Source organism: Hyperolius riggenbachi, chromosome 6 (genome assembly GCF_040937935.1).
Source record: "Hyperolius riggenbachi isolate aHypRig1 chromosome 6, aHypRig1.pri, whole genome shotgun sequence".
Taxonomy (NCBI): domain Eukaryota; kingdom Metazoa; phylum Chordata; class Amphibia; order Anura; family Hyperoliidae; genus Hyperolius; species Hyperolius riggenbachi.
This window is the reverse complement of record NC_090651.1, coordinates 223249407-223261897: the sequence shown is the minus strand read 5'-3', so window position 1 is coordinate 223261897 and position 12491 is coordinate 223249407. Positions and strand designations below refer to the sequence as shown.

The following is a 12491-nucleotide window of genomic DNA, read 5'->3' as shown; positions in this document are numbered from 1 at the left end:
GCTGGGGGGCTTTATGCTGCGCTGGGGGGCTTTATGCTGGGCTGGGAGGCTTTATGCTGGGCTGGGGGGCTTTATGCTGGGCTGGGGGGCTTTATGCTGAGCTGGGGGGCTTTATGCTGCGCTGGGGTGCTTTATGCTTCGCTGGGGGCTTTATGCTGGGCTGGGGGGCTTTGTGCTAGGCTGGGGGCTTTATGCAGCACTGGGGTGCTTTATGCTGCACTGGCGGGCTTTGTTATGCTGGGCTGAGGGGCTTTATGCTGGGCTGGGGGGCTTTATGCAGCACTGGGGGGCTTTATGCAGCACTGGGGGGCTTTGTTACGCTGGGCTGAGGGGCTTTATGCTGGGCTGGGGGGCTTTTTGCAGCACTGGGGTGCTTTATTCTGCACTGGGGGGCTTTGTTATGCTGGGGTGAGGGGCTTTATGCTGGGCTGGGGGCTTTATGCTGCACTGGGGTGCTTTATGCTGCACTGGGGGGCTTTGTTATGCTGGGCTGGGGGGCTTTATGCTGCACTGGGGGGCTTTGTTATGCTGGGCTGGGGGGCTTTATGCAGCACTTGGGGCTTTATGCTGGGCTGGGGGGCTTTATGCTGGGCTGGGGGGCTTTATGCAGCACTGGGGTGCTTTATGCTGGGCTGGGGGGCTTTATGCTGCGCTGAGGGTCTTTGCTGGACTGGGTGCTTTGCTAGCTGGGAGGGCTGGTTGCAGCGCTACAGACCTCAGATCGTGGCGACTGGGGAAAGCAGAGCAGGACGCACATACAGGAAGTCACATCACTTCCACATTTGAAGTGCGCCCTGCTCTGCCTTCCCCAGTCGCCGCGATCTGAGAGGTCTGATAGCAGAGAGCCGGCACACTGCGGAGGGAGGCGGGCACCTGTCAAAATTATATCCGGGGCACCATGGCAGCAGGTTTGTGGGCGGTGCCTCGGATAAAACCCCCTAGCGACGCCTCTGTATGTATACATCTATCCAGCTTACAAGTACTTACAGGTAGATTCACAGACACAATAGTGATGGTTCTCTAGATCTGAAGGCTGACATAGCAACCTAATACAAAGACCTATCAAACACTTCTTACAGAGACCGAATTCTGGGTACACAGCTTATCTACCTTACTATTAAAATAAATAAAATTAAAGCCCTATGCAGAGATACAGGTACATTCCACTCTCCAACTTCCCCTATCTGGCATTACCCAAAATTATTAATTTTTTGCATGTGAATAATCTTAAAGGGAACCAGAGACGAAGCACCCTTGTGTATTTTACCATGTATATCAGTAAGCACATTAGAGAAAACACTTACCATGCTCTCTGTTTCACCCTCACTGCTAAAAGTGTCTGTTATCAGCAGTCACAAGAATCCCAGACTGAGCAATTAAATCTGGCTTTGCTGGGAATGATTATTGCTGAGTCATTATAGCAAAGCCACAAGGGGGCAGGCTTGGGCTTGAAATAACACCACAGAAGACAGACTTAGCTATAATCTTTCTGTAGCAAAGCTAGACGGAGCAGCCTGACTTCTCAGTCGGGGGTTCTTATCAGAGGTGATAACAGTCAGATTACACAGAGAACAATGAAACAAAGGGCAGATTAGGTGTTTACTGTCATGTTCCCACTGATTTATAAGGTAAAATACAAGAGGGTGCTTCATCTCTGGTTCTCTTTAAATATATCCACCAATTATTTAGGGAGAATGCATTTAAAGGAACTGTAAGTAGAGGAATGTTTTTTTACAAAACAAAGAAAAAGCGTGCTAGAGAAAAAGAAGAAGCGATAAGCATAAAAGAGAAATACATTCTCTTACCTTGTCAGTGTCATGTAGAAAAAGTGCCTCATGCAGCATGGGAGGAATCATGTTTACTACTGGCCGCAGAGTTAGAGAGTTTTTTTTTTAATTCCCCTTAGTTGTAGACATGCTCTTTTTTGTTATATAGATACCCAAGTTTGTCCAGATTGCTTAGGGCCCTGTTTCACACTGAAAATCACTGCAAAAATCATTGCTATTTTGCTGCAATTCTCATTCAGGGAGTGAATCGCAAATGGAATCGCAGCCAAATTTTGCCATGTTTTTCAGTATTATGAAACAGACTTTTTCACACTGTTATTTTCTGCTATCTCTGTCTGCTACTTCTCTGCTCTCCACTAGGTTGCCATGCTAGTATTCTATTATGCTACTGATATTTAAGGCCCAATATCTCAGCACTTATACCTCCTACACACTCCAAATTTTGAGGGTAGCTAGGCACCCCTCCCTCCCGAATCACCCCCCCCCCCCCCATTTCTGTGCCCAATTGCAGCTCCCTAGTCCTTCCAGTTCCTGAGATAGGATATATAAAAACCATCTTGGGAACCAGTGCGGCTGGGGGTCCCCTCCCTACTCTAAAAATTTGGACTGCTGAGATATCTGGCCTTAAACATCAGCAGCAGAAAATCAGGAATTAGCTGCCGTTGATGTCATTACCCACAAGCCTGTGCATCCAAGGCTGAATTGTAATTAGGCCTAGGACTAACATCACTGAGTAGGAGGGATTTCGCCTTTTTAAACTGGATTGCCATTCTCCGCAGGATTTTTTCCCCTCTGAGAACTGCGTGTTTTCTGACAAACCTGCCATTAACTTTACACTGGTGGTGTAAGGATCCTTCCTGTAGCGTATTCTGTCCATTGCAGTGGAGCTGCAAACGAACAGTTCTGGCTTTTCTGCTTGCATTCGGTTGTGCATTTGCAATGGGTCTCATTGTCATTTGCCATCGCTCTGCAGTTTTAGGCAGCTCAGGATGCTGTCATCATTCCACCAATTGCTTGTTGCAGCTGAGCTGCGGCCAGATAGCCCTGGATTTCCTGCATGCATGTTGTTAGATAATTCTGCATGTATTTCTTATGGGGATCCTTTGCATTTACAGCCAGCTTGCAAATGGTAATCAAGCCAGCTCAGGATTGAGTGATTACCATTCAGCTGTGTGGAGATTTGCATACCTGCGTCCATTGGCTGATGCCGGCATAAAAGTCTGCCTTCCATTTTATACCCCGCCCGTCATTGTGGTCAGTACGCTGATCTACTGGGCACCGTGTTACTCTGTATAGTTCTGTTATTGTAGTTCTATGCAACCTTATTGCTTGTGCTTTAGCTAGTTCTTGATAAATATATATGCAGACTTGCTAATATATATTTATCCGTTAGTTGAGATGTTTGTTATTTTTCTTAGCATTGTGTATTACCTAGTTTAATGCTTGATGGACGTTCGCTGCATCCGTGGTGGGTCAGTGAAGTCCATTATCCAGGTAGCTTGGATTCTGCCATCACCACGTTAGTGACTGGTAGTATTCCTGCTACTCTAGTTTCTGGGAACGTAACTATAGGCTGCAGTTGCTATTAGTTATGTTCTATCCTGTAGTTTTGCCTGGGTGGATGCTTGCTGGCGACTGTTGTTAGCCTGCTTGCTCTGCTTCTGTGGACGTGACTGTGAGCTGCGGTTGCTACTAGTTACACTCCAATCTATAGTCCTGTCTTGTACCTGTCTGAATACTTGCTATCGCTAAGGCAGCACAGTGCGAACTAAGGCAGCGCAACATGGCACTGCGCTGCCATTGTGTTTAATTTGTAGTGATATCGGAAGCCCAGAGCTGCAGTTGCTCTGGGCAGCCTGTGTAACCTCTTCCATTATCCAGTTTTACAGGTGGTGAGTTCATTTCCACCTTACAGTGCCTATTTAAAGGTTTGGAAACTTTCAGAACAGAGTTTGGGTTTCCCATTAGTACTGCTTCCTGCACTACCAGATTAGGCAAGGGGCTAAAGCTCAAATTGGCCTAATGGACAGCAAATGCAAGCTTCATCCATAGATACCCTCCTGCTGAATAGAGATAAAATTACACTGATCGCTATTTCACCTTCCTGGCAGATCAGTCTTAAGGCGGATCCGTCAAAAACAGTCTTATCAGTGTGCTGACAGCCTGTATTTGCATCCTACTGTCGGCAGAACGACCGCCCCGCAGGAGGGCCTGATGGACCCGTTGTTTGCTAAAATACGGCGTGTTTAAAACACTACCATATACCAGAATAAATGGCCATGGTTTAGAATCGATGAACTGCACATGTTATGTCTGCACATGTTGTATAGTGCGACATTGTTTAACTGGTCTTCCTGTCTATGTATTTCAATGTATGTTTTTCTGTGAGTTGTCGGTATAAAAGAGTTTCGATCTAGTGTGTGGCCCTTTTTGAGGGGCGGAGTTTAAGGTGACAGATCTTTAAAACCTGTAAGGTGGCCATACACTGGCCCGATTCCCGGCCGTTTCGACAGCAGATTCGATCCTGGGATCGAATCTGCTGCCAATCGTTCGCGGTAAACGCCGCCGACGATCCGATTTCCTCCCGAAATCGGATCGGTCCGTCGATCGCGCCGTGCGGGAAATTACCCTCGATCGCCCGCGGGTAAAGTGCGCGTCGCTAGCGGCGGCCGATCCGATGAAAAATACATTACCTGATGCGGGCTCCCGGGCGTCTTCTCCGCATCTTCTCAGCGCTGCACCCGCTCCATCCCGGCGCTTCCTGGGTCACTGCAGTGACCCAGGAAGTTCAAATAGAGGGCGCTCTATTTGAACTTCCTGGTCACGGAGTGACACAGGAAGCGCCGGGATGGAGCGGGTGCAGCGCTGAGAAGATGCCGAGAAGACGCCCGGGAGCCCGCATCAGGTAATGTATGCGCGGGGGGGGGGACAGGCGGCAGGAGCAGCTGAACAGATTGTGATCGGTTTCAGGCTGAAATCGATTCACAATCTGTTTGCAGTAAAGGCAGCCATACGATCCCTCTCTGATCAGATTCGATCAGATAGGGATCTGTCAGCTGGTCGATCTGATGGCACATCGACCAGTGTATGGCTGCCTGTAGGCTCCTGCAATGTAAATCTGGCCCTATTTGTAATCCTCACAAGAAACATCTGTAATCTGACTGGCTGTTATCCTGTTATCTTAATGTTTTGTGTTCTATTGTAGTTTGCTGGGACACTTTCTGATGGCTTAGGAAAAACCATGGATAACAGACACCAGACAGAGAGGGAATATATTCGTTATCATGCAGCCACAAGTGGAGAACATCTCGTGGCCGGGATTCATGGACTTGCTCATGGTAAGTTAAAAATCAAAGCTGTATGGAATGAGATAAAAAAAAATTGTTTAATTTTCTAGAAAGAGCAACCATTTTTTTTGTTTTTCTGTTGATCTAGCGCTATTCCAGATCTCCATATATGATATACATTGGGTACAATGTCCTTTCTGTGATGCAGCAGTGCTTTGTTGATTTTGTTTTCCATATTTGTTGTACGGACAGTGCCATGACTATTAGTTCTGATGAACTTGAGTTTCGATGTCTGTTCATCCTCATGGGTTTAAAGTGTTTATTTGATCTTTGTTTTTTGTTTTTTTAACTTCCCTGGTATTAAATTTCTGAGCTAAAAGTGGTTCAATTGATTTTCATGAATTTTTTTCTTCCTGTAACTTACCAAAATATTTCAAGCAAGGGTCTAGTATACATTTTGAGTATAATAAAAGTTTCAAACACAAAATCATGTCAAAAAATATTTAATTTTCCGTTTCTCCCTTGACACAATTTCCCCACTCTTCTGATTTTTTGGCAGAAAACATGCAGTTTTTCACATGCATTTTTTTTTCGCATTCAAATTTACATTCATATGCAAAATTTCACATGCAGGTTTTCCGAGCATGTGAAAATTCACACATAAAAGTTAATTGTAATGTGAAAAATGCATGCAAAAAAACAAACAAAAACTGAACCCTGCCTTAGAACTGCTGGACAAGCTTGACTTGTCCATACTGTTTTAGGCCAATCTTCCCTGCAGGAGCCGGGCTGTTCCATACCGTCAGGGAGGTTATAAAAAAAAAGGGGGGGGGGGTTTAACAGTGAAACTCCAAGTAAACAACAATAGACATGTAAGAGCTTTTACCTGTCAAGCAAGCTTTATTTTTTTCCCCTACCAGTCCTGTCATTCTACATACTCTGGTACTACTTGCAGAGTGATGGGAAGTCATTTTAAACAAATGGTAAAAAATTTCCTCCTAGGAGAAAACTTAAAGGGAACCTAAAGCCTAGGGAAAAAAATGTGTTTCACTTACCTGGGGCTTTTACCATCCCTCTGCAGCAATCCTGTCCCCTCGACGTCACTCCTGGATCCTATGGTCCCCCGCCGGCAGCTAGTTTAGTTTTAGCCGACTTTGAGTCTGTGGGCTGCTACGCATATCATTACACGCGTTCACGGTAACAGGTCGCTATAGCGGGTGTCACCATGTATCTTTGTACGTTTTGACACCCGCTATAGTGTCCTGTTACCGCGGTAATGCGTGTAATGATACCTGCTGGCGGGAAACCAGAGGATCCAGGAATGACGTTGAGGGGACAGGATGGCTGCAGGGGGCTGGTAAAAGCCCCAGGTAAGTGAAACTCATTTTTTTCCCTAGGGTTTAGGTTCCCTTTAAGAGAAAACTAAATTGAATCAGGGTCTTTGTGTGTGTAACCTGTATGTTATGATTTAGGACTTGATTAGTTAGAAACATGTAAGCATTTGTACATTGTATGAACATGAAAATAAAGCCGTATTTTGGCATTGAGCTTCCCTTCTTCTGATTCGCTGCCTTGGTTTGGTGACCCTGGGTCCTGCACTCCTCCTTATGAGTGGTCCCTTGGATTGAGCAAAATAAGCTTTTCTATTTGGTTTCTGCTTACTAATAAATATCAAATCAAATTTGAGTACATTGTTCCATCTGGACAAATAAACTGGGAATCTCGGTCAAAGAGGCTTGCTGCTTATCTGATAGACTTGCCCAGTAATCCATGACTTTTGAATCGAAGTACCAAACTTCCTCCAAGTCAGTCAATAGCCATTTACATATACTTAATGCTCTGTTTACAATCTATATTTTTATGGTGGAAGCCTCGGGCTAAATGAATTAACTCTTTGTGTATAATTGCTCAAATATGTAAGCGGAAAATTGGAATCGACAAACCGCTCCCAGTATTGCAGGTTGGATATCTAGGATGACCTACTACTTGAGAACTCAGATGAGAATTAATTGAGAAAGTTGGAGGGAATTTAAATACCACATGAGGAGTCCGTGGAGAACTGTGCTGATGGATGTGATTCATGCCTGTTCTAACAATATGGGGTGAAGACAGCAAATCTACTAAAAATGGCTATTGTCCTTTTCCTGCTGCTTTTCCTCTATGTAAATTAAAAAAAATCCAAAAGAGAGGTTAGTGACTAACGTGGTGAGTGAGGCTTGGACGATATGCTTAGATCTCACTACTGAAAACCATAAAGGTAAACTGTTATTGATGATTTAACCTGGAAGATCCATTCTCAAACTAAAATGTTGTTTTTCTATGTGCTGTCTCTTGAACTCTGTCTTACATCCACATGGTTTTTCCCCTGCAGGAATCATTGGTGGGCTGACGAGTGTGATCACGTCTACAGTAGAAGGAGTGAAAACTGAAGGCGGAGTCAGTGGCTTCATCTCAGGTTTAGGCAAGGGCCTAGTTGGAACTGTCACTAAACCTGTTGCTGGAGCTTTGGATTTTGCTTCAGAAACTGCTCAAGCAGTGAGAGACACAGCCACATTGAGTGGCCACAGGTTAGTTTGCAACATCTATGTAACGTACCATATGCAAGCCATGATATTTTCTCTCCACCGAGATCCCTCAGGAAACATCCTGGTGTATATTCACCTGCAATAATGTGTTACAGTTTTTCTGCCAGTGTTGATGCCACCACTGATTCTTCTGTATTGCAGAGTGCAAATATAGAAATGAAATATGATTGGTTTGACCACCTCTCCTTGTTTCAGCCTTCAGGTCACCTCTGCATTGACTTCCACATCTCAAAACTGACTGCCAGCTTAGTTCTGGGTCCTACTGCTTGCAGCTGTAATTCAGCTTCATTTAGGGAATGCAGCTGAATAGCAGGGGAAAGGATCAAATCCTAGAAGCTACTGTATGACAGTGGCTGGGTGCAAGCGATGTCAAGCTGCTGCCAACCAGAGGAAAGTGACTGGAATGAGATTAGATTGCAGTAGCGACCTCCATACTCTGCATTATGCACAGCATGCGGGAGGGATGGCAGCAGTACCACAAAGAACCATCACATTGGTGATAAAAGAAGCTGGTGGATCAGAATGATGATGACACTGGCAAGGAATCCGTGTGAGAGCAGGACAGGTGTTGGGGGTAGTTGACTTAACCCATTCGCGCTCCGTCGTTTTCACTTGAGCAATGTTCACCTCCCATTCATTAGCCTATAACTTTATCACTACTTATCACAATGAACTGATCTATATCTTGTTTTTCCCGCCACCAATTAGGCTTTCTTTGGGGGGTACATTTTGCTAAGAGCCACTTTACTGTAAATGCATTTTAACAGGAAGAATAAGAAAAAAACGGAAAAAATTCATTATTTCTCAGTTTTCAGCCATTATAGTTTTAAAATAATACATGCCTCCATAATTAAAACTCACGTATTGTATTTGCCCATATGTCCCGGTTATTACACCGTTAAAATTATGTCCTAATCACAATGTATGGCGACAATATTTTATTTGGAAATAAAGGTACATTTTTTCCGTTTTGCATCTATCACTATTTACAAGTTTAAAATAAAAAAAAAAATATAGAAATATTTCATCTTTACATTGATATTTAAAAAGTTTAGACCCTTAGGTAAATATTTACATGTTTTTTTTATTGTAATTTTTTTTTGTTTTTTTTTTTATATTAAACATTTTATTTGGGTATTTTTGGGAGTGTGGGATGTAAACAATAGTTTTATAATGTAAATGTGTCTTGAGTTTTATTTTTTTTTCTTTTAGTTGTAGTTTTACTTTTTGGCCACAAGATGGCGGCCATGAGTTTGTTTACATGACGTCACTCTAAGCGTAACATACGCTTAGAGAGACACATGGGGGAGGCAACAGCCAGAAAAAGCGCAGCTTCCGAGAGAAGCTGTCGCTTTTTCAGCGGGGGAGAGGAATCAGTGATCGGGCGCCATAGCCCGATTCACTGATTGCCTGGCTAACGAACCGCGGGCCGGGAGCGCCCGTGCACGCGCGGTAGCACGCATGGTTCCTGGACGTAGTTTCTACGTCCAGGAACTAAAATAGGTTAATGATTAGTTGACATATAATTAAGTAAACTAATTTGGTCTGTTCCCACAGGCTAAAATGAGGGGCTTGGTTTTATATTTGAGGACTTGACCTGTATACAAAAAATGGCAAAGAAAAACTAAACTTTTTTTCTCTTAAGGCTCAACTCAAGGGATAAAAAAATTGTTTTCTTTCAATAGATTGGTTTTAGAAGCACTTTTCAGTTTTCATTGATGTCCTGTGTCTCCATCTGTAAGAACTGTCCTCACTCCTTGTCCTGAAAAGAATTAAAAAAGAAGTAAGAAAATCTCCAAGAATGACAGAGACAGTACATTTTTATAGAGTGGAGAAGCGTTCGACCCACCAAGTTTTTATTGCTGTCTTTCATTTCCTCAGTCCAGTACCACCAGTTTTCTTATTAAAACCTCAAAGCTCCATAGAGGTCCCAGTGACAGAAAGTGGGGGGAAATCTGTTCAGAAAGGGCACAGATAGCATAATAAAAATAATAATCAACAAAATGATTGTTTCCACACCATCTAAGATCTAATATTCAAAGTTTTACTTCAATTATAAAGTTACATGATTAACAATAACATGACCCATTACTCCATGCCATGATCAGGAAGGCGTTAACAGTAAAAGTTTAATGACAAAAGTTTTAAACTCTCCTAAATCCATGCTGGAAAGAAGTTCTCATGTAATGTCTGGAGCTGATCGATGTCATGCCTGGAAAGTGAGAACTGTGCCAGGAGTCTCCTATATTTGGTGCAAGAGGGACAAACTTGCATAGTGCACTGTGCAGTGTTGTTTCCTGCCACAAATGGAGGATTTGGTTGTGAAAACACTTCTTCTCAAGGGTGAGCAATAAGTCATTCAGTTTAATGTGATCCTTTCATGTGGTGCTGTCCACGTTTTTTAAGCAGAGGACCGATTTGTTCTGTGACTAGATGCAGGGGGCCAGACCCCTTTACATCAAAGAAACAGAGGACATGGCCACATATGGCATTCCAATGCCCCTGCAGTGAGTCCAGCTTTTCAGCGCCCCCAAATTAAGCTTCAGCTCCACACTGCAAGCATATTGAATCCCAAGTGTCTCCATGGTGTGCTCTAGTGTCTCCATAGTGCGCATTGATGCAGAGGCTGTTGTATGACATGCTTAGAGGCTGATTGCTTTACTTCAATACCAGGATGTTCAGAGAATTTTGAGGATTATACCATGGCTCAAGAGAGCACTGTTACTCACAGGAGCCGTGCTGTTTGGTGATAAAGCTGTCCTGTATGTTGCTTTATCGCTTGTTAATATTACAGTGATCCATCCAAGTATCATTATAACTGAACCCCTGGCCGATATCTATCTGAGGGTGGCTGAATCGGACTTTACTGCGGTGCAGGCACCCAATCAGACTTCACTTTAGTGCAGCACTGAAATAGGCCTGTTGAGGTGAGCATTGCACAAGGCTCTATTATGGAGGTGGACACATTGCATTCTTGGGGCATGCTCTGAAACAGACTACACTCTGATGCAAAACAAAATTTTGCCTTCTTAAAACAGAAGGTATTAAACACTCCTAGGAGTTCTGGTTCTCCATGAGCTTGCTGGGCAATCCGTACACTCTGATGGTGATCAAAGAAACAGGCCCCACTCTAGTTGCAGGCATTGAAACCAATTATGCTTCATGACTAGTTGCGGGCACTAAAACAGACTTTGCACTGGGGGCAAGCGCTGAAGCAGATCTCAGTTTGCCCGAGTTGGTGGGGCAGAAGCCCAGGTTATTGTGCTGAGGTTGCTTAGCTGGTTTTCCACAAAGAAAATGCAGTAGCTTAAAGAGTCAGGCAATGTAAGTGTAAAATTTAATGTAAACACATACAAATAAGAATAGGTTTCTTCCAGAGTAAAATGATCCATAACTTACTTTTCTCCTATGTTGCTGTCACTTACAGTAGGTAGTAGAAATCTAACATTACTGACAGGTTTTGGGCTAGTCCATCTCTCCATAGGGGATTCTCAGTTTAGACTTTATTCTTTATAAAGACACTACCTGAAAAAGATTTATACAAATATGCTGGCCAGCTTCTCTGCTTGCTGCACAGTTTTTTGGCAGTTGGATGGAACAACTGACATTCACGAAGTGCTTTTGAAAATAAAGAAAACGCGGAGAATCTCCCATGAGGAGAGGAGCTGATCTAAAATCTGTTGGTTCTGTCAGATTTCTACTACTTACTTTAAGTCACAGCAGCATAGGAGAAAAGTAATTTATGGTTCATTTTACTCTGGGGAAAAAGATACTTTTTATTTGTATGTGTTTACATGTACTTTTAAACTTTACAATTTTCGTGATAGTGGTCCTTTAAGTATTATATCTCCTACATAAAGCTTATTTCATATTTCTTCCTGGAGTTCACCATAAATGCTACTTAAAACAGTGCTGAACCATGGGTGTTGTTGTATATATTAATATATGTATTAAAAGGTGCCAGTGACTGCAGAAACCTCTAGGGAAAGTGGAACAGAGAGAGAAAGAAAGTCAGTTAACTTCATCTTGGCAGAGACGCACCATAATCCCCTTGGGCATTGGTTCATTTTACAGCTATGTGTGGTTTGGAATCTACCGTTAATTCTGCTCCAAGTGACTCTTTTCTGGCTCCTTCCCCTGTTCGTCAGGACACATCTTTCTCCTATTTTTCTCCCCCTGAGGAGGACAGGCTGCCAGGCCTTTCTTGTTTGCTAGCAGCTTGAATTATATAGAGCCCACAGGGCCTACAAAATGTCACAAGGGATTTTTAACATAAATAGCATTTCAAGTCCCAAACACGGCTCATATGAAAGCAAAGCCCCACTCTTGGAATTCCAATGCAAAGTCAAACAGAGTACAAAGTTTACAGTGGAAAATTGTCTGGATCCAGTGCACATTAACAGTACAGGATCTGTTTATTTGGCAGGGTCAGGCCTCTCAGAGAGAAAGAATAAGAACAGATTTACAATGCAAGAAATATAAAATAGTACTTAAAGTGAAACTCAAATTAAGAGTGTTAATAGAAGAGAGCAGAGCAGATTGATATTAAAATGTTGGGGATTCTTAAAACGCAGCTCTGCACACACATATCTTTATAGTCCTCTGCAGGCACTAAAGGTGGCCAAGCACTCAACTGCCACTCAATGTGGCAAACTGATCAATCCCTCTCTGATCTGAATCTGATCATAAATAGATTGAGTCCTACCACACACAGCACATCTATTTTCCAGGGCTGTGGAGTCGGTCCAAAAATCCACCGACTCCGACTCCTCAGTTTAGGATTCCTCCGACTCCTCGACTCCGACTCCTCTAATTTGCATATTGCAAATTTG

General features: G+C 43.3%; 1 protein-coding gene across 5 annotated transcripts in view; it reads left to right on the top strand.

Moving 5' to 3' along the window:
- The window catches only part of VPS13D (vacuolar protein sorting 13 homolog D), a 410462-nt gene that overhangs the window by 307463 nt on the left and 90508 nt on the right, over window positions 1–12491 (top strand). For all 5 annotated transcript variants that reach the window (XM_068240470.1, XM_068240469.1, XM_068240471.1 and 2 more), the window contains 2 exons: window positions 4993–5125; window positions 7446–7641. In XM_068240470.1, the coding sequence (XP_068096571.1) occupies window positions 4993–5125; window positions 7446–7641 (329 nt within the window). The remainder of the gene's footprint in view (window positions 1–4992; window positions 5126–7445; window positions 7642–12491) is intronic.